A 22,868-nucleotide genomic window follows, 5' to 3' on the forward strand; every position below is an offset into this window, starting at 1 on the left:
TTGAAGACACTACACACTCATAAAGCTGACACTGGTTACTTTATTAAATTAAAATGTGTGTCTTTTATTTATAAATCTACTGCTTGTTGATTATTTGTATAAATCGGTTTGTCATTTGAAATATTTTGTTGAGGTTATTTGCAATTGTAAAGTATAGATAAAAATTTTGAAACACTAAAGTAATCCCAAAGATTATATATATATATATATATATATATATATATATATATATATATATATATATATATATATATATATAAAATGAAACTTTGCCAAAAATAATTAGTTTATAGAAGTTTTTGTTTAAACTTTTGATATGTATAGTTTTGAATCAAATAAAATTCGTTAATTTTCATTTTGAAGTTTTGAATTCGGCCCCTCTAGTTTTTATGGTTGTGTTCCGCCCCTACACGAATGGAGTCAAATAAATGATGTCATTAGTGGTTAACCAAAGATGCATACTAGCTATTTCGTTAGAATTTTGTTACAATGGTATATCATTTCTTAATCCCATCATATTTTTGTAACACCGTAAATTTTCAAAACAATTTTTTTCGCATTATAAAAACATAATTCATTTGCAAATCATAAAAACATCATTGTTTGAAACTCAATGTATAACATATAACAATATCCCAATATCTCGTATCATAAAATCCCGTGTGTGTACTGATCAAGCCGGCGCCTTCCCGCGATCCTCACTAGTACCTGAAACACATAACACAAAACACTGTAAGAACAAAGCTTTGTGAGTTCCCCAAAATACCACATATAACACATATTAGCCACTCGAGGCTATAACTCTGTGGGTCCGTGCACCCAAACTCTGTGAACCCTCAGGTTCTAACTCTGCAAGCATGCACAACATAAATCACATAGAAGAATGCAGTACAACAAACAATATATATAAAGCATTGTATCACATAACTCTATTTACCTACTCAAGGTAAAGTATAGTGAGAAGACTCACCTTGCGTATCTCGGTAACTCGTAAATCCCTGAAATCACTGGTGCTCGATCTCCCGAGCTATAGTCCTCCTATAACACAATACATCTCTAATTAACACTTCCTAATTAAGGTTGACTAACTCTATCAAGTCAACACCAGTCAACTCTGGTCAATGGTCAATGGTCAACCCCGACTCGCCGAGTCTGGCGTGGACTCGCCGAGTCCCTACGAGGACCCCATTTCCTCTGAGTCCCTTCCGACTCACCGAGTCACTCACCCAACTCGGTTACTCAACCCCTGGTTCGAAATCTATGAACAACCCGCACCAACTCATCGAGTCTGCCAATGGACTCGACGAGTGCATTCCATACACAACCCCAAACGACCTTCTGAGGTCAGATCTGTTCCACTAACTCATATATCCAGTCCTTCCAAGCTTATTTACCACGTAAAGTTCATGTCTTAGCTCTCATATCACACCTAATGACTCATAAATGGTGTTTTGACCTTAAACACAAAGATCCCAAACCAAAACCTCCATGGATTCATAAAAAGCTTGGACAAAGGGACACTTTGGACCTCCAAGGGTCCAGATCCAGAACCTAACTCGTTTATGGGACCAAATGGGCACTAGATCTAGCCACAAAAGGGCTCAACAAACCCTAAATCAACATGAACATCACCTCAACAGAAAAGGGTTCGAAAATGGTACCTCAAATGTGATGTTCTGGACCTCAAATCTTCAGGAAGTTGTTCCTCTTGCTTCCTCTTGGCTAAAACTTCCTTTCCCTTGCTAAATAACACCTCCAATGGTTGATAATGGCTCCTTCTCTCACTCCACACACTCAAATGCACTAGGGTTTTGCTCTGGGGGCTGGTGAGCACAAATGACGGCCATAAGGCCCTTTAAATAGGCCCCAAACTCGAGAAATTAGGGTTTCATTAAACAGCGTTGACTCGCCGAGTCCACCATTGCGACTCGTCGAGTCCGATCATTAATCCGGATGAGAAATCGCGTCTCTACTCGGCGAGTCTACGCACCAATTCGTCGAGTTCTTCCTCAAAACTCAAAATAAAATAAATATAATACCTGAAATTTCCGGATGTTACAATTTTATTATGTCATATATAATAATACATATCTTCATCCAAAAAGTACAACAGAATGACCAATCGGATGATAGTTTAGTTATACTCTGTTGGTCCTGAATCGGTTGAATTATACCATAAGTAAATACAAGCTGTTCTATTTAGACATATTGTTCGGAAACTTTGGAAATACCATCCAATGTTTTATGAATAGAAAATAGAGAAATCTCCAATAAAGCTTAATGGGTCAGTTTACGGTTTAATCTAAACATTTTTTTAATAGAAAAGTATAGATTATCTAGTTTATAAAACAATCTATCATTTTCTGTTGAGAAAATAACTCTTTCGTTAATCTGGACAAAATATAAAATAATCAGAAACTGTAAATATCTAAAATATTAGGACTTTATTGAAAATTTTCCTAAAAAAATATTCAAACTTGAAAATGATGTGAATGACAAACTTTAGCTGCTCAAGTAAAAAAATAGACACAAGTCAAAATCATCTAATTATAAGGACATTAAGAACCAGGAACGGACGCAGAATTTCATAGTAGGGGTTGCACGGGAAAGTTAGAGGTTGCACGATAGTAGAAAAAATAAAAATTTTAAAAAATTTCAAAAATTTTCAACTACGGCCGGAAAAGTTAGGGGTTGCCGGTGCCACCCCGGAACCCCCTAAATCCGCCCTTGTTAAGAACACTTGATGCCGAATGAAGTAAGCCTTTGGACACATGCAAAATGCTAGTTTTGCCTCATAATCAAGCAATTTAAGTCTTTGTAGCATTTCATGACAAATATGGAAATATTTACATTTTGGGTGAAAATACAAGGAAAACTTTGCCGCAATCTCTTATCCGACTTATATATGACATCCATTCTCCATCGTTTCGTATTTTGTAGTTTTAGAGTTTATCTTTATTTGTATATAATTTTAAATAGTTTTATACATACATTATTTTTAAGATTTTTAAGCTACAAAAAGAATTTAATCCGGTCATCACCCCTCATAGCATTGTATACCGCTCGAACCTGGAAACAATATGAATTTTAGTTAGTGTTTCTATTCAATTAAATATGATTGGAATTAGAGGAAGAATAGAATGCTCGTTCCATTCGAATGAAAAAAGCTTATTGTTTTCTTTGATGGAATAAACAAACCACTCCTAAATGAATTTTGTTTTTGTTTTTTTTTTTAAATTTTTTTTTTTTTAAATTTTTATTGCTTAGCAAAGAGGTTTTATTTATTTATTTTAGTTTAAAGGAATTGAATGTAAAATTGTAATATAATCCACTTTCATTTATATAATTTTTCATGACGAATTAAATTAAAACTTTATTTTTTAAAATAAGTTAGAGTTAAAATCATACTTGCATAGATTCTAGAAGATTCATTCTATCTCTAGAAAATAAGAATGATTATCGAATATAATGACATATTGCATTACCTTGTTATAAGTATTTGAAGTTTGGTATGTGTTTCAACCAAAAAATATATACAGAAATAAAAAAATTGAACATGTTCTCTAGAAACGACTTGAATGGGTCCAATACTAACTGAAACATATTTTCCTCCTGATGACACTCTCTGCTTCACATGCTCCTGTTGGATAAGTTTCTTGTGATTATTGTAACTTGAATCAAAATTATATAACCAAATTAGTAGACTCATGGGCAACTTAAATTTATCTCAATAATCAAATTTTGTTTCATCCACTTCTTACATGTTTCTTCAAATATAACTACTTTGACTCTAAGAAATCAGAAAATCAAAATTATAACAAGTTTTTATCTTGTTTACCTGTTGAACTGGATGTTGAATGACCGACTCCACAGCAAGTATCATAGATTGCACAAAATCATTGCCTCCAATACCAATTGCTGTAAACCGTCGGACACTTGGGTAAGTGTCTAACTGTCATGTTAATACATAAAAACCACATACGTTAAATCTTTTAAACGTCATTCAATACACCAAATGGGAAGTGAAAATTGGCCGTTTACTCGATGATTTTCTTGATGCAAACATATTATGGCTTCTTTTCAAATGTTACACTTAGATTTTGACCCATACGAGTTAATATAGACGTTTCTAAACAATTCTCCATCATATTTGGATCGTCATGATGACTTGGGTGACAATTGACAAAAGAAGTTGAAAAGTATCCACTTTTTCTCATGTTATGAGAACCTACGGAATTTAAAATTATGAGAACACCTAAATGAAAATGTGCATACGACTTGATAATATGCTATATACAAAAGCAATAGTACATCATCTGAATGAGCCACATTTTCGTGTATGCTTTTTGTTGATGAAATTTTTTTGGTGGTAGAACTGGATGTTATGTTGGATATGTATAAGACAATGTTGGAATAAAAAGCGTTACACGTTAAACCAAAATAAATATATCTAGTGCAATTTCAGCGAGGAGTGCAATGACAAGGGAGTAGAAGTTTGCATTGGGGAGCAAGTCTTGCTCTTAAACCCAAAGGAGAGTTATAACTTGGGGTCTATGATCCATAACAAAAGGATGCAGAGGACGACGTACCTATCACATATCACATATGTTAGGGGAAAAGTCAACATGCTTATAAGATGTATGTAGCTGAAGTGGAACTCCAAAAAGGACAAACCGTTAGTGAAAAAACAGTAACAATCAATACCTTTTGGCTAAGAGTGAGCCACTCACCGCTCGAGCCATCAATTACCGTATCTCCAAAAATCATATTTGTGGTTTGTCCAGCTCTACCTTTGGTCCGCGAACGGTGTGAACGGTCTGAATCAAGTCAATAGTTATATGTACTTAGTAACTCTTACCTAACATGGAATACTATTGCATTTGATAGAATTAACATGATCTTGTTTATTTTCATTTAGGCTATGTTTGATGGATTATTTGAAAAACTATATGATAGTTAAAAAGTTAGCTATTAACTGATAAAAAATGATATTTGGTAAAACCAATAATTTAGCTAGTTTAAATATGTAAAATGACAGAGAAATGTAAGTAAAAGATTAAGTTTTTTTTAATAATAATTAATAATATATATATATATATATATATATATATATATATATATATAGTCTATACATTTTTTTTAAAGTTAGCTTATAAATTATTTTTTTAATGTAACCAACATCAAACATAGAAAATCTAAATAAGTTTAAAGAAAAACCTAATAGTGGCATACAAAACAACGATCTTAATCCGCGCCCCAATTGAGTTCATTTAAAAAGAAGCATTTCTATGGTATGTGATTCTCGGCATGCAGGTACTGATTAAGATTGTAGGTAATTAACAATGAAGCACCAAATTAGTTTATCCATTTCTTAAAGTGAAATTGTTAGAAAAGCCTTAATATTTATGAAAAAGTTATATATTAGTCCTAAATTTTTATTTTTTTTTTTGAATGAAAAAGCCTGAAAACCGGCAAAAATTTGCATTTTGACTCTTTTTGACTAGTTGAAAGCGATACCAAATTAATTTGGGACTATTTCGTAAACCAACTCAAAATATTGAGATTTTTCTATAAACAAAAATATTATAAGTTTTCTGCAAACAAAACTATTATTATTATTATTACTATTATTATTATTATTATTATTAAAAATATAAATAAGAAGACTATTTTTTGAACTTGTTATTATTAATATTGTTAATAATACATATAAATGTATTTAACTGAAGAAATAATATCAGTGACATTATTTAAGGGTCAAGTTGGAGGAGATGGTGATGTTTTTAACATTGAAATCATGAATATGTGCTTGTATATTTTTACTTTGTATATCATCATTTCACATTTGTTATTATTTTTTTCAATTTAGAACATTAATACTTAACAATTTAAAAGAATTTGCATATTTGTAAAATTGTTTATAAATAGTTTAAGATATAAGGATTTCTCACTTTGTATATAGAATTATTTAAGGTAGAAGGATTACTTTCCAAATCCAACAAATCCACTACAAACATCTATATAGGTAGCACATATCAAAATTCAAAAGTATTAATTACAATATCTTGTTTAATAAAAAGTAAATACTTTTTAATTTTTATTAAACAAGATATTGTAATTAATACTTTTGAATTTTGATATGAGCTACCTATGTAGATGCGTGTTGTGGATTTGTTGGATTTAAAAAGCAATTTTTCTATCTTAAACAATTTTATATACAAAGTTAAAAATCCTTCTACCTTAAACTATTTATAAACAATTTTACAAATATGCAACTTCTATTAAATGGTTAAGTATTAATATTCTGAATTGACCATATACAAAGTAAAAATATTAAAAGCATCACCATCTCCTCCACCTCTATCCATAAACAATGTCATTAATATTATTCTTTCATTTAAATGCATTTATATGTATTATTAACTATATTAATAATAATAAGTTTTAAAAATAGTCTTCATATTTATATTTTTAATAATAATAATAATAATAATAATAATAATAATAATTATAATTATAATAATAATAAGGGTTTTGTTTGCAGAAAAGTAATAATATTTTTGTTTACAGAAAATTCCAAATATTTTAGATTAGTTTACGAAATAGTCCCAAATTTATTTGGTATCGGTTTCAACAAGTGGAAAAATATTAAAATGCAAATTTTTGCCGGTTTTCAAGATTTTTTCATTCATAAAAAAAAAAAATATATTAAAATGTAACTTTTCCCTTCTCAAAACTACAACTACCTAATTTATTAAGCTTCTAAAGCATATGTTTCCTTGCAAATTATAAATAACAGGCATATAATTATTCACTTGATATTGTTAGGTTCATAATCTCACAGCCAAAAAACATGTAATTCGAACACGAATTGAAGAATATGATTGATATGTTGAAATGATAAAATTAGGGATAAAGACCTGAAATAATCTCGAGATCAGTTTCTTGAGGCGGTTCCTGAGTATTCTCACTAACCATTGACGACGACGACGATATATTTTCATTATTTAAACAATTAAAACGGCGATTAAGATCAATACGTCTTTCTGAGCAGAAATCTTTAATGTTCGTAATGATCTTACACTCACATCTCGAACGCAAAATGGGTGTTTGATAATTCTGCTGGCGAAAGGAAGTACGATTAACGGATGTTGGCCATAGCCCCTTCAGAACCACACCATGGATTACTGCTCTATGCACCATTTTCTATCGATTTTTCTAAAATCTGAATTCTAATCGAAGTTTTTCCAACATGTTATGCTAATTTCCGCGCCAAAGACCGGAGGAGAGACTTTGCAGGAAGTTTGTTTTTGTGTAATCAACAGTTGTGAAATGACAAAATTACCCTTTACGTTGCCGGGGTAAAATTGGAAATATGCAGTTGAAGTTATCAGCAGCTATGAACGCGTCTTTTTTTTTTTTCCTCTTCAAATAAAACTTTCTTCCCCAAAACCCTTGTCGATCGCCATAACATCTCTCACCGGTGAATGCTTCGACTTAGGTGAGAACCTTGACGCCGACCACCGCTCGCATACTTCGCTGGACTTCTCCTCTGCTCAGCAACGTCACCAGATTTCTCCTCTGCTCTGCAATCGCTCACGCCCGTCGTCGCCGCCTGTCACGCCCACCGTCGCCGTCTCCGCCTGTTACGCCCGCTTTCGTTGTCTCCTTCGCTCACCACATCTTCACCATCGTCTCCGACCTCTGCTGCCAACGGTAAGAACAGTTTTCCTAAAAAAAGATGTTATCTTTTAGGGTTTGTTATAGTTGCTGGTAATCAGATGTTATTTTTGGTGAAATCAGATTAGTTTGCTGAAACACGAAAATCATATGTACATTTGCTGAAAATCGTATTTGTTTGCTGAAATCAGATGTTCATAGGTGCTGGAAATCAGATTTGTTTGCTGAAAATGTATATACTTTGCTGAAATATGAAAAATGTTGCTCAATTTGTTGAAATTAGTTGTTATTGTTGCTGGAAATCTTTTTTTTTTTTTTTTTTTTTACTGAAACTAGTTATTGTTGCTGGAATAGTATTCACATCTGATGTTTTAGTGCTTTAATTCATATATTTCGTAGTTCATTGAAATACATAGCGAACGAGTTATATCTGTTTTTTTTTTTTTTTTTTTTTTGGTATAATATGTGAAATTTGTTTGATGAATGATTCTTGGACCATTTAGAAAATTGATTTTAGCTGTTTTAAACTTGTACAAATATGGTTTGATCTATTTATCAACCATTATGTTATTATGTTATATATTATGTTATATATCATAACTAATAATGTATATTAGTTGCCTTTTCTTTGCTAAAAGAATTGCAACTTTGTTTTGAAGTTGTTTTAATGATTTTTTTAAAAATATATTATTTGTGGTTGATTCAAACTCTTAGGATACATCAAATGTATGGATCTGATGGCGTAAACGAAGATTCAGAGAGAACTGCCTTTCGAAAAACTGAGAAAAAGTACAAACTATATTATGATAATAACAAATCTTCCAAAAAGTAAGAAATTCATTCATTAATTTGTATTGTATAGTTGATTTGAAGTTTGAAGTTGTAAAGTAAATGGTTTGTTTAATTTCAGGAAGAAGAAACCGAGGCCTGTAGATTTGTCAGAGGTTATCGATTTTAAGTCTGTTTCAGAGTCCTTTACTAGAAACAATGATGTTCATCTTCCTATTGGAGTTTCAAAGCTTGAATGTCAGTTTGCTAGGCCAGTTTTCAGTTTGGATAAATGCCCTGGTATGCAATCATTATTTATTTATCTCTTATGGTTATGTTATGTGGTTAATTTAATTTGTTTATAGTACATATAGTTGATAGTTGATAATGATGTGTGTTCTCAACTGCAGGTTTCTATTTCATTCCTGAAGCATTGAGTATTGAGGAACAATACAGATGGATTAAGGAGAGCTTAGTGAGTTTTCCTGAACCTCCAAACAGAACTAATCACAATGCTGTTCATGGAGCCATACATGATCTGTTCAATGCTGCAAAAGATAGAAAAGTGTTGGTTGAAGAGGAAAAGATAATATTACCTGGTGAAGAAGATGCTCATACTCATAAATGGGAATGGGCTACTTGTGATGAACCAAGTGGAAATACAAATACTAGTAAATCAATATCAGCATCTGTCTTGCTAAGGAAACTGAGATGGAGTACTCTTGGTCTCCAATTTGACTGGTCAAAGGTCTGCCTTTTATTCACAACCCCAAATTTATACAGACTATTTACTTGTAGAGACTCTATAGTATACATTGATAATTTATGGTAAAAATTTTTATGTTTTCATGTAGAGGAGTTATAATGTTTCACTCCCTCACAACAAGATCCCGGATGCTCTTTGTGAAGTTGCTAAGAAAATGGCTTCTCCTGCTATGCCAGTTGGAGAAGAATTTCAACCAGAAGCTGCTATTGTTAATTACTTTGCTTCAGGTACTAATTCTATTTGCTATTTGCAATTTGCATACTAATATCTTTATACATTTTAATTTTTGAAGATTCTTAATGTCGAAAGTCTTTAGTTAGATCAAGTGGAAATGTCACTAAATAGTAAAAAGTTTCATAGTACTTTCAATTAGGTCACTTTTTTTCAGAAAAATGGAGCAAAAAGGTTGGAGTGAAATAGGTTAACTGTGAAACTGTTGTGTGTGTGTGTATATATATATATATATATATATATATATATATATATATATATATATATATATTAACTTAGTGATTTTATAGGTGATATGTTGGGTGGTCACCTTGATGACATGGAGGCAGATTGGAGCAAACCTATAGTAAGCATGAGGTAGGTATATTTACATTGCATCATAATTTTATTTAAATATATAATAGGAGCTGACATGGACAGTTTGATTTATTAATGAAGTTTGGGATGCAAAGCAATTTTTCTTCTTGGAGGGAAGTCCAGAAATGATGAACCGTTAGCTATGTTTCTGCGCAGTGGTGATATTGTTCTTATGGCTGGAGAAGCAAGGGAGCGTTTTCATGGTCACTACATAAACTGAACTATTTTTATTTTCTCTGATGGAATGGCATGAAAAATTAATTTTTTTATCCTCAAAAGATATAAATGGAAAACCTATGTTTTATTATAAATCTGTTTGGGTTTTATTGTGTTCCATTCCATCCCATCCAACCAAACATACCATTTATCTTCTTGAGTGATAATTTGTGATTGTTTTGCAGGGATACCTCGGATTTTTACCGATACAGAAAATGCAGAGATCGATTGTTTAGAAAAGCATTTCTCAGGTGAAGATGATACTTGTTATTTGGAATACATTAAAACCTCAAGAATTAACATTAATATCAGACAAGTGTACTGAATTATTTCTTAGTATATTTTTCCTGAAATTTGATTCAACACTAATGTGTTGGAGATGCCTTAACGGATTTCCTGTTCTCTCAATTTTCTACCAACACTAAGGGCTTACTTTTTTTAGACTTGATGAACTTTAATGGGTTAAGCACTTAAGCTAAACTGTACAACAATCGATGATTGTTTCTTCTTGACTCTTGAGTTCGTTTGTACAATACACGGTTGTTTCTTTTTACTTGTCTCTATTGTTCGTTAGTTTGCATAATAATCGTAGAAGTCAATGGAAATGAGAACAAAAATCTTTTTACATTTGCATTGAGCATGTGTCCCTAGTCTTTGGTGTGAAAAGAAAAACTTGTACAACTCATTTGATGCTTAATTTGTTCAGTGTATCATTATGACAAATAGATCGACTGTACACAAAAAAAGTTACTTCAACTGCCTTTTTTTTTTTTTTTTTTTTTTTTTTTTTTTTTCTAGATGTCCTATTATGTTTTGTTTCTATACAAATATTAGCTTATTTACTTTTCTTTATTTTAATGCTTTTCGGAAGATGTTTTTTAATATATTTTTAAAATTCTATAGAAACAAATATTTGTTCCTAAAGGTTTTTTTTAGCCACTATGGAAGAACTAAAATTCATTTCTATATTGTAAACGAGCAAAGCTACTTTACATAGATTTGTTACAAGCCCGAATTGAAATCGATTTTAAAACAGCCCCAAGGTTATTTCCTTTAGTGCATATATACACTCAAAAGGTTTGACTTTAAGTGTATTGTTTGTCCTTTCTAAATCAATTGATTTAAATTTATGTAACATGCAACGTAAGATCCTAGGTTTGAACTTTGGGGTTGTAATCCCCTCATTTGACTGTCAACTGAACGTCAATTCAATTATTAAAAATAAATCAATAAATATAAAAAATAGTTTAAAAAAGAATTGAACCTCTAACTTCAACGTAAAAGACATGTTAATTAACAACCTTTGTTTCCTTATGTAGTTCTAAGTTTACAACTTCAGAAACATAAAACCAACCTAGACAATGTCTTAAAAAACATTTATTCAAGCTTTTAGAAAACAAAATCAACTTACAAAATCGTATCAACGAAAGCATCACCAGACAACGCCTTAGTAATCATTCTATCACCTTATATTTGAGTTCCATCACAAAGTTGAAAGCTTTATTGAATAAGGTACGATTTCAGCCGAAACAACAAAATCCAGCCGAAACAACAAAATCCGCACATAATACACAGCCTAAACCAAACACAACTTTCTAACTCAACAAAAAAAAAAGTAACTAATACCTACCCACCAAGATAAACTCATCATCATCAAGAACTTGTACATCTTTCTCCCCAATAAAATTCTCCCTTCCAATCCCTTTAACAATCTCAACAAACTCCACCCTCTTTTCCAAAGGAAGCGGCACATACGGAAGCCGAAAAATCGGCCTCACAACTCCAAGTTGAGCAAGAGCCGTATTCAACCCAATCGGATTCGGCTCACAAAACAACCATTTCATCAAAGGCAACAACTTCAAATTAAGCGATAAATTCTTACCTTCAAACATAAGCTCCCGCATCAACCCTGGAACCAGATTGCTAGCCACAGATATCACCCCCGTGGCACCGTGGTCCCACCGTGAGTCATGACACTCGTCATCGTTCCCACTCCATGTTGTGATGTTGGTTTGGGTGTAGATTTGGATTCGGTTGTGACCCATGCATTCTTTGATGCCAGCTAGGTTTGGGTTGGAGGAGAGAGAGTGGATGATGGTTGGGGGGATGTCTTGCCCGGTTCGGGTGGGGACGTTGTAGATGATTGTGGGGCCCATTGGGAGCACGCATTTGAAATGGGAAATGAGACCTTCCAGTGAGGTTTTTCCATAGTATGGGTTGATGTGAAGGGCTGCGTGCATTCCCACTGCAAACCCTTGTTCGGTTGCGTGGATTGCTTCTCGAGTTGAGTTGCTTCCCGTGTTTCCTATCACCTGAAACCAAACTCATGTTAAAAAGAAGCAAAATACAAAATTTTATTGCTACTGAGCTATTATTGAAAAGCACAATAATGAGAGAAGTTTGAACCTTGATTGATGTGCCAAAGCAATTGATGGTGTGGCCAATGAGCATAATGTGTTCATCCCAACTCATCAACTGGCCTTCACCAGTGGTTCCACCAACAATCACACCATCAGCTCCATTTTCAATCTGCATATTCACCAAGGCATCATAAGCCTCCAGATCGAACCTCCCATCAGGTAAGTATGGAGTTTTAATTGCAGTTATCAATCTCAATGACTTTATCTCATCTGTAGAAGTCCTGATAAGACAGCAAAACAATGTATTAGCAGAGTATAAAAGATATTTACTTTCATTGATTTGTCTATGTCATCCAAATACAAAGCGATTTTCACTGCCATAATGAATCATGTTGTTTCCTACTTATAACCATAACAATTATACTGCAATTTTAAGAAACATACAAGGAAGGTGTATTCATTTAGGAATACTTTTCATTGTCTGTATGTGGGGGTGTAAAGAGGAGATATAGCATGGATACCGATTCTTCACTTCAAAACTGCGCATTGGTAGATGAAAATTGGGGATTACAGCTGCTTTTGGGGATACCCATCTTGCACTCCTGCTTGATCATAACAAACAAAGAAAGGAATTACTGTTGGTGGGACAAGCATGGTAATGTGGAAGAAGCACTTATAAAATTCAAGGTTTCTTTGGATATGACAATGTTGACATGTAACACCCCATGTCATGATCAAATCTACAACTTCTCTCACTAATCAGTAGACCAACTAAATCCATGGTGGGATAGGTTCTCTCCATAATCAGCCTCACATCTAATGCTAAGAACCAATGTGGTAAAGTTGGCCACCATTGTTCTGTGTTAAAAAGCAAATAGCCAGTAATTTTAGAAACAGTATAAAAAGATTAGTAGTCACTTTCTGGTTGAAAACGAAGATTTGATATCCTATCATAACATACACGATGGATAATTTTTCCATAGCACAAATAAAGTGAAATTTGTATATAAAACAGCTGGAATCACGTTGAAAGATGTAGCGCTTTAGGTGTTCAAAAATCATACTGAGCAAAAAAAACATTATCGGTTATCCTCGCTGCTCTGCATTGTAATAAAACAGGACATTCAAAAGCAACCACATCAAACAATTAGGGTTTGTAATGAATACCTATTGCGAGTATTCGTCGAATTCGAGCGCACAACCCGGAAAGGAGAGTCATTCCCCCACGAAGTAGAGCTCTTGAAAGCAGACATTTGCTGATACGCTACAGACATCTTTGAGTATACAGGGAAGACTTGAAACAGAAGGAAGATTTACTTATCTGCTCCTTCCTCAGATGAAAATAGTGATGATTGGCGTGGTGATTCTAAGTGGAAATGCGGTGGTAATGGTGGTGGCGGTGGTGGTTGGGTCGCGTAGGAAGTGGACGGCGAGGTGGTGGAACATTGCAGTGGGGTTTACTATAGATGATGAGTGAAACTGGAACCCTAGAGTTTATAGCTATAGCCGTGGATTTTGTTATGACACTAAATTTAATAAAAGTATATATCAATCACATGTTCAAGAACGATACGTGTAACATTATTAAAAAATTAAGTCAATTGTGAGTCGTTCATATGGTATATAAAATATAAAATTCGTCCATTATATGAGTTAATTTGATATTCTAGAACTCATTTGAGATTCAAATTACTTCATATGATTTAACCAGAGTTCTGATTTTTTATTAATTTCGAATTTATATATATGGTGAACTGCTCATTTTCTTTAGATATATTAATTTAGAATTTATACTTTTTTTTTGGAATCTTAGTACTAAATCTATACTTTTTATCTTCCGACGACTTGAACCTTCAATCCTATAAAGTATAAATTTAAAATTTATATACTTTAATACAAAAGAAATTTATTTGTTGATAAAATGCCCCAATTGATTGAAGGTTCACATCCTACCTGGGATGAAGATGTAGACTAGAAATAGATTTTAGAAAACTACGTGTTAGCTATTCAAAAAGAAATATCAAAACTTAAATTATTAAATATAATTTCATTTAAAACTAATGATTATTTTTTCATGTACTCAAACCACTAAATGGCCAACCAAGCAAGACTATAACCAAATTTGAACACATTTTTGCTTTTCCACGCTTGATACACTTCTAGAACCAATATAATAGCGATTAAATTAAATCAAAATATTAATAAATTGACTTTTACAGCAGGCAGTATTTGAATATTATATCATAATTCATTGAATATTATATCATAAAATATTAAAGATTATATCACAAAATATTAACTTTAATGATTATAAATCAGATTCTAATTTTTTTTCATATTGAATCGGATAATTTGACAATTTTATTAAAGTATTTCCGGACTCAAATTATTTAATGAAAACAAAGTTTGTAACTTGTTTAGAAAGTTTCAAAAGTTTTTTAAATCATTTTCTTATATATATAATAAAATATTTTTCAACGAAAATGAAGGATGTTTGAAAGTTCATCTTGATGTTGTCTGCTGACCATACCGTTTGTCTCTCTCCTTTTTTTTTTTTTCTTTCTACTTCTTCTTCTTCTTGTATTTCAACGATAGAAAACTGTAAACTTATTACACGCCTAAGCTTTTGAAAACTTCTTTGAATTCTCTCTCTCTCTCTCTCTCTCTCTCTCTCTCTCTCAACTTGTTTTTCATCGTTGTGTTAACTGGGATCTTCTCCCGCCTGAATTTGGTGCTGATGGCTGGTCGTTATGATCCTAATCCCTTTGACGATGGGGAGGAAGTCAACCCCTTCGCTGTAAGTTATCAGTTCTGCTTCCAATTTGCTTGTAACGTCTCATCTAAATGTTTGATCATGGTTTTCCCTTTGAACTTTTACTTGATCGACGCTAATTATGATTCAGGATTGAACTTGTTTTTCTGCCCTGAATTGCTGAATCCGATTTTGTTTGAATTTCGATTTCAATTGATCTTCAACTTATTTGCAGCATAATATCTGTATTTATTGATTATGGAACTGAATTGTGATTTTTAATTTTTAAGCAGTTCTTACTACGATTCCTCTGCTCACATGATTAGCAAAAAGTGCCGATGCTTTTGCGTATTGTAAAGCTAATGAGATCATAGACTCTTCATTTCAAACATAATTATGTTTCTATTTTATTACATTTTTGTTTTTAAAACATCCATACAAAGTGTGGCCAAAATGATTAATGTAATCCACGCATTAAAAAGACAATGATCCTTTATTTGAAAGTCTTTGATTAATGATATATGAATTTGAGTGATTTTAAGTGATTATTTGTTCACATTTTGCAAACTCATGTTAATATTAATATTTTTTTTAACAAATGTATATGTTTGGTCATTCTAACGTCTTTTTGAATCTACATAATCAGGAAGGAGCAGCGGGAAAAGGCAGGAAAACAAATTATAGTGGGGGTTCATTTTACACTACAGTAAGGCCTTGTTTCCTTTTTTTTTTTTTTTTTTGTTTTTTTGTTCCCATAAAGTGTTGTCTAATGTTTGAAAATATATTTGAGAAAAATACACGAGGGCAAATTTTAAAAAAGTTAAAAGACTTAATAGGGGGAAATATTATTTCTGCTACTTTCTCTATCAAGCATTAACTCAAAATTCCATATATACCATAAAGTTTGGGATTTTCTGCTATGTTTATATATGAATTATATAATTTTCCAGATGTTATTTATATAAATTGGATGGGTTTTTTCAGGGTGTTCCTTCTGCTCCAAGTTCTAAGATCTCACTTCTTCCTCACGAACCAGCAAATTATTATGATCGAAATGCCTCAGTTGACATTCCTCTTGATTCTGCTTCGGTAGGGTTGACTATTAAATCTTATTATTAGTTTATTAATTTATTTTTTTACATGAATGTTGTTGACAAATGTTGGTATCAATGGAAATTTATTGAAGGATCTGAAGAAGAGAGAGAGGGATCTTCAAGCTAGGGAAGCTGATCTGAAGAAGAGAGAAGAGGTAAATGTTCATTGATTTGTATATTTGCAATTTCAATTAAATACAAAGCAATTTTCAATTTTTCACTGCTATGGTTCTAAAAAAACAAATTTGAAAGTAAACTGTTATAATAATGTTTATTTATTAAAAGTACATGGCTATCTATTTCACCTTTGTTAACACCAACCTCGTTATTTTTTTGATTGGGTTTTTTGCAGATAGTAAGACGAAAAGAGGAGGCAGCTGCTCGAGGTAATTCATCTTCATATTTGTCCCATTTTTTTTTATATCATATACACAAGTCCAAATTTTTTATAAACTAATTCATCTTTTTGCATTTCAGCTGGTATTGTTCTTGAGGAGAAAAATTGGCCACCATTTTTCCCAATCATTCATCACGATATTGCAAATGAGATACCGATTCATCTACAGAAATTGCAGTATGTTGCATTCATGACATACTTGGGTATGTGTTTATTTTATTCACTTATTAGTTTTGGTTCTCAAATTTCTTTATTATTTGCATAATGGAAGGCTTTTGGTCATTTGACTAATAGTCAACAATTTCATAAGACATTGTAACTTTCATGGGAGGCTTTTGATCCATTGTCATTTATAACTTACTGATGCTTTTGAGTCACAAGATCATTTGATTAAAAAATCAAACAGTTTTATAAAGTTTTTCTAATAGTATACAATTGTTATTGCAAACAGGGTTGGTATTTTGTCTTTTTTGGAATATTATAGCCACAACGACTGCATGGATTAAAGGAGAAGGTGTGTGTTTATTTTCTTTTTGTTTTAAATTTTTATTAGTACCTGTCCTTAAATTATTCTAATATGTTTTTTTTTTTTCCTTTTGCTACAGACGTGAAGATCTGGTTTCTTGCAGTTATCTACTTCATATTAGGGGTTCCACTTGGCTATGTTTTGTGGTATCGGCCACTTTATCGTGTTTTTAGGTAACGCTTTATAGCATCCTACTTTCATTCCTTTTTATTAAAATATTGTATTTCAATTCATTTCTTATTAAGCCATTGTGCTTTGGAAAATCTACCCAGTTATAACAATGAAAATTGCTTTGTATTTGGATGACATTGCTATTTTTGGGTAGATTTTAAACGCTACAATTACAAATAAATAAAAACATGCTGCTGTTTTCTTGCATTTTGCTTAACAAAGTATCATCTTCTTATCTTTTTGATTAACATTATTAATTGTGTTTGCAGGAAGGAAAGTGCATTCGGGTTTGGTTGGTTCTTCCTATTTTACTTGGTAAAAAGCCTTAGCCATTGTATTTGATTTTTTACTATGGTTTCCAAAGAAGCAATTTGGACAAATTATGGGAACGAAAATGCAAAATATAATGAAAAAGAAACATTATCATTTTCTGATTGTTTGTTGTTATTTTTCTGCTTACAGTTACACATAGGTTTTGTAATCTTTGCGGCTGTTGCTCCTCCCATTGTCTTCAAAGGGAAATCTCTCACGTGAGTTCCTCCCCCTTTTTATAAATATATTCATCCCTTTTAGGCCAAATTTGCCCTTTTTCATTTTTTTTTGTAACAATTTTGCTTTCCATTGAACAGAGGAATCCTACCAGCAGTTGATCTTGTAGGAGATCAAGCTTTAGTTGGGGTGAGTTTTTGTGCAGATTTTAATCTTTTAAGAATATAACGTTTATTATTTTAGTACTAATTATGATTATTTTGTATAGATCTTCTACTTTCTTGGTTTCGGGCTATTCTGTCTCGAGTCTTTGCTCAGCATTTGGGTTATTCAGGTTTATTCTCTTTCACAAATAAACAACCCTTTTATCCACATTGGTTAATTGTTATTGTTATGTTTTAATAAAGCTATTATTAAGAATATTAAGTATATATTTTTTTTCATATTATTCCTAATTATGCAGCAAGTATACATGTATTTCCGAGGGAGTGGCAGAGCAGCAGAGATGAGACGTGGGGGTGCTTGAGGTGTCACCAACCTGAGGCATGAGTTACGTTGATTCTGATAATGTTTTTTTTTTAATGGTGAGATTATATTTGCTGATTTTAATTTCATAAATGGATTTGAGTTGTAAAAAAGTTTAGAAAGATGGCAGGAGAAGGAGAGGAACTGATAGTTTTTAACTTTGTTTGTAAATCGGTTATATTTTATTTTTATATTTGATTATAAACTATAATAAGAGAAGAGATTGGTGATTCTTGTTTTTGAATGCTTTTGAGTTGTGGATTATATGATTCAACAAATGAACAAAATTTGGCTCCATTGAATGTGTCTATATTACATGTTTAATGGCATATTAAATACAGATAAAAGATTGAAAACTTGAAATCAAAAATGAAATAGCTCATGGCAAATTAATCAAAATAACCCAATATAATTACATGATATATAATACAAAGGAAAACCCACAAAAAAAATCATGCATTTGACAAAACAATATTATTTTGGTACCAAATCATCTAAGCTGTATTACAAAAGTTATTTATTTGACCATTATATATCTTAAATTCAACCATTTTTTTTTTCGTTTCCTACTTTTCTTTATTTGGTCAAATAAGTGAAGAAAATTTATTTTACTAGAGCAAATATTTTCTCCCCTTCTGTACTCTAAAAACATATCATACAAAATCCAACGGCGGATATTAAGATATTATGTGATGGATCAAAGGCTAGAAGAGTTCCAGCTGGCATCAACTGCTCTCATGATTTTCTCATGTAGGGAGGCGCCAGCACATGCGATTATACCTCGATCTAGTCCTTGCAAGTACATACCTTTAGAGAAGTCGAGTCGCTGGCCACCGGCGTCGGTGACGACTCCGCCGGCTTCTTCAATGATGACAACTCCGGCGGCATGGTCCCATATCTTCTCCTTATATCCGGCTCTTGCGAACTTCATGAAAATCTCTGCGTCTCCACGAGCGATGGCGGCGTATTTCACCATACTGTATACTCGTAATGGTTGGTTCCTGCAGTACGAGGGTGAAAATTAAAAAATTTCATGTGATTTTCCCGATTTATCCCTGAATTTCGGGATAAGGGTAGATTAGTAAATTTATGAATGTCTCAACTCGCAATGTGTTTGCAACAGTCATGGATATCCAAGTAATTTTGCAAATTTCATTGTATAGTTAATATCTGTGACCATTACAAATGATCGATTTGTTGATTCTTGGTATTGAAAAGAGCAATTTGCAGAAAATAACAGAACACTTCATATTTTTACTAGTATGATAAATGTATTTTTTTTGTAACTATGATAGCAATCTATCTATTTATTTTTTACAAATAATATATAGCATTTACATATAACAGAATATGAATAACATACTTATATTTATAGCAAAAAAAATATAACAAATTGAGTACATTACCTGGTAATGAAATGTAAGTAAGTTACTATTTTGGGTAAAACAATAAAGTAAAATTGTTCATCATTGGTAAAAAAAAATATAAGTACGTAGCCTATCATGAGTTAAAAATAAAGTGCATTGAATTCATTGGCAGTGTGAAAAAAGTACGTTGCTATTCCTCCAAATTTGCTGTACTTAAAATTTTACAGATAACCCATAATAACAACATACTTACATTTTTTTTTTACCAATAATAGCAATAACAAAATGTAACAAATAGATTACGTTACCCATATTGGTAGTGAAATGTAAGTATGTGATACCTTGCTATTATTTGGTAAAAAATAAAGTACTTTGCCTATATTGATATCTAGAATAAAGTAAGTTTCCTATATTGGTACTTAAGACATTTCACTCGGATCAAAATTGAAAGACTTGAAAAGAGAAAGAACAAGTACCTAAGCCCAACACTATGAGCCAACCCTTGAGTAAACGAGTGGCTCGAGTTCGCCTTCTCAACGGGCTCACAAAACGTAGCCAAAACGGGATTATCAATACTCGACACTGTGACCGGCCTTGCAGAATTCGGCCACACAAAACTTTTATCTCCACTCACCAACGGTTGCATCCATGCTTTCTTACTCCCTTTCTTTGCATAAAGCACACACCCTTTCCCATCCCAGCTATCCAACCCTGTTTTAGTCAATCTCGAAAGCATCCTCCGATACCCATTTTGGTAATTTAACCACTCCTTATTCAACGGGTAGTTCGGGCACCCAAGAACCCCGAGCACCACCTGCCCGTTTTCAATTAAGGCTAGCGCAATCGCGTACTGGTCTCCGCGTACAAATCCTAGGGTCCCGTCGACCGGGTCGAGTACCCAGAATCGACCGGTGGGCCCGCCGGTTGAGTTGCAGCGGCTAATGGCTTCGAGGACTTGGGTGGTTTTGAGAGGTGTGGCTGGCGGTTGGAGGTTGAAAGTGGCGGCGGTGGATAGGGAGTCGTTGACGGTTGTGACTATGGATGAGAGGAGGCTGGCGGCGTTAGGTTTTGAGAGGGCTTCGATGTCTTCTTCTGCAACGATTGATACGTTTTCTGGTCCGAATGCTTGGGATAATATCCAGCTAACGGTTGCTTGCACACTCCAATCTGTTAATAAATTTGTGATATGATTGTTACAACTGATAATCACACTGGACATGACATGACAGAACAGGTTATACTATGTTTGGCGTGTATTGGACTTAAAGTGAGTGTATGACTAACTGGAGTAAGTGCAAGTCTTTATCAAGTAATAAAAAACAACACTTTAAACTTCATATCCAAAATAATGTTCTAATTGCTTTTGAGAAAGATACTCTTTTCATGAATTCATCATGTAGCTTTACGATCATAGTAACTTTACATGTTGCTAGTCCATAGCTTGAAAGCAAAATCGAAAATGAGTAGGATTGTCACTTATAAGTCCATTATAGGTACTTACTTTGTGTAAAGAAAATCTTTCCACAAATTAATGAATCCCATTGGCACTTGTGAAGTTGCCTTACTTTTAGTTTTTAGGTCAAACGTAGTACTTTATCGAATCAATGTTGGAGAATTAACTTTGTTACAAACATGATTCTCTTTGTAGTACTTGTTGGAAGTTAACTCATAATCATCAATTTTTCTTTAAAAAAATAAATATACTGTATAATGCGTACATACTCAATAATAATAATGAGTTTGAAACTTCTATATTTGACCTCCATAAGTGAAAGTATAGCTCTTGCAATTCATTAACCAGTAGACATAGAAATAATGAGTTCTGAAATAAAGAATTAAGACACAATTGTTCTTGCTACCCGCATAAAATCAGTTTCACTAATCTTCAAGCAATTACCACACAACCAAGACAATGAATTTGAAAATCAAAAGTGAAATTGAGAATCAAAGATTACCAGCAATTGTGACAGGGGAATTATCGTCTTTGGCTTGAACATCTCCATTTCCATTAAAGATCAAATTTTCTTGAACTTTCTGGCATAACAAACAAGCAACATGAACGGCTTTCACAGCAATTTCCAATTCTTTACCGTATTTCTCATCTGGGTGTGATTCAGTCGACACCCAATTGCCGTTCTTCTCCATTTCGTCAGAAACGTGTGGTTTTCGATCAGATGTATTTAGACAGCAAATGGAGGTTGTGGATTTTGGGTAATTGCGACTATGAAAGGAAACCCAGAATTTTACATTGGGTTTTAGAGAATCGTTGCTCTTGTTGGCAAAGAACAAAGTTTGTGGGATTTTGGTTCCCAATTTTGAAGGAAAAACAGTCATTATAAATAGCTCTCTCACACTCGACTGTATCCAGATTTTTCAAAGTTTCCAGTGATTTTGATGTATTTGGCCGAGAAAGGCACACGGTGTTGTGTTGGTTTGCTTAGAAAAAGGTAATGTGGAATATTGCATTTAAGACCCTTTAGATTGCGGAGATTGTAGAGCAAGCCTCGTTTTAACCCGATGACGATTCACATCATCATCCCCTATCCCCTAGTAAATAAAAATACTTTTACCATCATCATCATCATCCCCTAATGTTTTTTTACCATTTGTTACATCTTCTTTCATTTTTGACACATGATATTTTTAAGATTTTTAAAATTATTATTTTCTACTTGTTTTTGGAAATTTCAATTTTCTTAAAATAAATTTCCAAAAAATTCTAATGGGTTATATATATATATATATATATATATATATATATATATATATATATATATAATGTTATCATTCTATTAATTTAATAATAAATTCTCATAAATGTTCCAAACGATCGGATTTCTTTCATAAATAATCTAAAAGATTACATTTGTTATGGAAAGCATTATTTTATAAAATATTTAATGTTTATATATATTCATATTAAATTTTTATTTTTAATAAACTCGTGTAATACACGAGTCTCACACCTAATGTTCTAATAATTGAATCGTTAAAAGTTAAAACCGAGTTGTCCATTAAAATCACAAAAAAAATAAAATAATAAATAATAAAAAATGAAAGCCGTGCAGATGACAACATGTTTAGGGGTTGTTAAATTGTAATGAATGCTATTTAAAACATTTTTATGGTTCGGATAATTTTAAGGGTTTTGACATGTTTAGAGATTGTA

At 32.5% G+C, this 22,868-nt stretch overlaps 5 protein-coding genes across 6 annotated transcripts; 2 read left to right on the forward strand and 3 right to left on the reverse strand.

Moving 5' to 3' along the window:
- Positions 1-3,456: 3,456 nt before the first annotated feature.
- On the reverse strand, positions 3,457-7,263 carry LOC145102082 (uncharacterized). Its single transcript, XM_079039428.1, has 4 exons — positions 6,921-7,263; positions 4,705-4,817; positions 3,839-3,952; positions 3,457-3,640 (listed from the first exon to the last, which is right to left on the reverse strand). The coding sequence occupies exons 1-4, from the start codon at positions 7,201-7,203 to the stop codon at positions 3,482-3,484; spliced, it is 669 nt and encodes a 222-aa protein (XP_078895554.1). The 5' UTR covers positions 7,204-7,263; the 3' UTR covers positions 3,457-3,481.
- A 147-nt stretch (positions 7,264-7,410) lies between these two features.
- Positions 7,411-10,571, forward strand: LOC145102081 (oxidoreductase, 2OG-Fe(II) oxygenase family protein). Its single transcript, XM_079039427.1, has 8 exons — positions 7,411-7,716; positions 8,395-8,508; positions 8,591-8,748; positions 8,859-9,196; positions 9,303-9,441; positions 9,736-9,802; positions 9,884-10,005; positions 10,204-10,571. The coding sequence occupies exons 2-8, from the start codon at positions 8,405-8,407 to the stop codon at positions 10,341-10,343; spliced, it is 1,068 nt and encodes a 355-aa protein (XP_078895553.1). The 5' UTR covers positions 7,411-7,716; positions 8,395-8,404; the 3' UTR covers positions 10,344-10,571.
- Positions 10,572-11,496: 925 nt separating this feature from the next.
- LOC145102080 (4-hydroxy-tetrahydrodipicolinate synthase 2, chloroplastic-like) lies at positions 11,497-13,900 on the reverse strand. 2 transcript variants are annotated; one of them, XM_079039424.1, is made up of 4 exons: positions 13,546-13,900; positions 12,900-12,980; positions 12,425-12,659; positions 11,497-12,330 (listed from the first exon to the last, which is right to left on the reverse strand). In XM_079039424.1, the coding sequence occupies exons 1-4, from the start codon at positions 13,650-13,652 to the stop codon at positions 11,638-11,640; spliced, it is 1,116 nt and encodes a 371-aa protein (XP_078895550.1). In that variant the 5' UTR covers positions 13,653-13,900; the 3' UTR covers positions 11,497-11,637. The 2 variants fall into 2 exon arrangements, with proteins under 2 accessions (XP_078895550.1, XP_078895551.1); XM_079039425.1 differs by lacking the exons at positions 12,900-12,980; positions 13,546-13,900 and adding an exon at positions 12,823-12,854.
- Positions 13,901-14,907: 1,007 nt separating this feature from the next.
- LOC145102084 (secretory carrier-associated membrane protein 5-like) lies at positions 14,908-18,576 on the forward strand. The gene is made up of 13 exons (XM_079039430.1): positions 14,908-15,175; positions 15,777-15,836; positions 16,115-16,219; positions 16,317-16,379; positions 16,577-16,610; positions 16,702-16,824; positions 17,073-17,135; positions 17,227-17,320; positions 17,588-17,633; positions 17,781-17,848; positions 17,948-17,996; positions 18,076-18,141; positions 18,271-18,576. The coding sequence occupies exons 1-13, from the start codon at positions 15,116-15,118 to the stop codon at positions 18,331-18,333; spliced, it is 894 nt and encodes a 297-aa protein (XP_078895556.1). The 5' UTR covers positions 14,908-15,115; the 3' UTR covers positions 18,334-18,576.
- A 194-nt stretch (positions 18,577-18,770) lies between these two features.
- Positions 18,771-22,133, reverse strand: LOC145102083 (3',5'-bisphosphate nucleotidase AHL-like). Its single transcript, XM_079039429.1, has 3 exons — positions 21,655-22,133; positions 20,176-20,866; positions 18,771-19,333 (listed from the first exon to the last, which is right to left on the reverse strand). The coding sequence occupies exons 1-3, from the start codon at positions 22,031-22,033 to the stop codon at positions 19,030-19,032; spliced, it is 1,374 nt and encodes a 457-aa protein (XP_078895555.1). The 5' UTR covers positions 22,034-22,133; the 3' UTR covers positions 18,771-19,029.
- Positions 22,134-22,868: the final 735 nt, after the last annotated feature.

This window comes from Lactuca serriola, chromosome 4, assembly GCF_051521515.1.
Source record: "Lactuca serriola cultivar US96UC23 chromosome 4, Lser_US96UC23_V15, whole genome shotgun sequence".
NCBI lineage: Eukaryota > Viridiplantae > Streptophyta > Magnoliopsida > Asterales > Asteraceae > Lactuca > Lactuca serriola.

What these genes read in the sequence shown, in the direction of transcription:
- LOC145102082 (XM_079039428.1), bottom strand. Translation starts at nt 7,203, where the DNA reads ATGGTGCATAGAGCAGTAATCCATGGTGTGGTTCTGAAGGGGCTATGG. An exon ending in TGATCTCGAGATTATTTCAG is followed by an intron (nt 4,818 to 6,920) that starts GTCTTTATCCCT and finishes GACTTGATTCAG; the next exon opens with ACCGTTCACACCGTTCGCGG. An exon ending in TTCAACATCCAGTTCAACAG is followed by an intron (nt 3,641 to 3,838) that starts GTAAACAAGATA and finishes CTTATCCAACAG; the next exon opens with GAGCATGTGAAGCAGAGAGT.
- LOC145102081 (XM_079039427.1), top strand. Translation starts at nt 8,405, where the DNA reads ATGTATGGATCTGATGGCGTAAACGAAGATTCAGAGAGAACTGCCTTT. An exon ending in CAGTTTGGATAAATGCCCTG is followed by an intron (nt 8,749 to 8,858) that starts GTATGCAATCAT and finishes TCTCAACTGCAG; the next exon opens with GTTTCTATTTCATTCCTGAA. An exon ending in AAACCTATAGTAAGCATGAG is followed by an intron (nt 9,803 to 9,883) that starts GTAGGTATATTT and finishes TTATTAATGAAG; the next exon opens with TTTGGGATGCAAAGCAATTT.
- LOC145102080 (XM_079039424.1), bottom strand. Translation starts at nt 13,652, where the DNA reads ATGTCTGTAGCGTATCAGCAAATGTCTGCTTTCAAGAGCTCTACTTCG. An exon ending in TCGACGAATACTCGCAATAG is followed by an intron (nt 12,981 to 13,545) that starts GTATTCATTACA and finishes ATGATCAAGCAG; the next exon opens with GAGTGCAAGATGGGTATCCC. An exon ending in GCTTTGGCACATCAATCAAG is followed by an intron (nt 12,331 to 12,424) that starts GTTCAAACTTCT and finishes GTTTGGTTTCAG; the next exon opens with GTGATAGGAAACACGGGAAG.
- LOC145102084 (XM_079039430.1), top strand. Translation starts at nt 15,116, where the DNA reads ATGGCTGGTCGTTATGATCCTAATCCCTTTGACGATGGGGAGGAAGTC. An exon ending in AGGAAGTCAACCCCTTCGCT is followed by an intron (nt 15,176 to 15,776) that starts GTAAGTTATCAG and finishes CTACATAATCAG; the next exon opens with GAAGGAGCAGCGGGAAAAGG. An exon ending in GAGATCAAGCTTTAGTTGGG is followed by an intron (nt 17,997 to 18,075) that starts GTGAGTTTTTGT and finishes TATTTTGTATAG; the next exon opens with ATCTTCTACTTTCTTGGTTT.
- LOC145102083 (XM_079039429.1), bottom strand. Translation starts at nt 22,033, where the DNA reads ATGACTGTTTTTCCTTCAAAATTGGGAACCAAAATCCCACAAACTTTG. An exon ending in TTCCCCTGTCACAATTGCTG is followed by an intron (nt 20,867 to 21,654) that starts GTAATCTTTGAT and finishes ATTTATTAACAG; the next exon opens with ATTGGAGTGTGCAAGCAACC. An exon ending in GCTCATAGTGTTGGGCTTAG is followed by an intron (nt 19,334 to 20,175) that starts GTACTTGTTCTT and finishes CTCGTACTGCAG; the next exon opens with GAACCAACCATTACGAGTAT.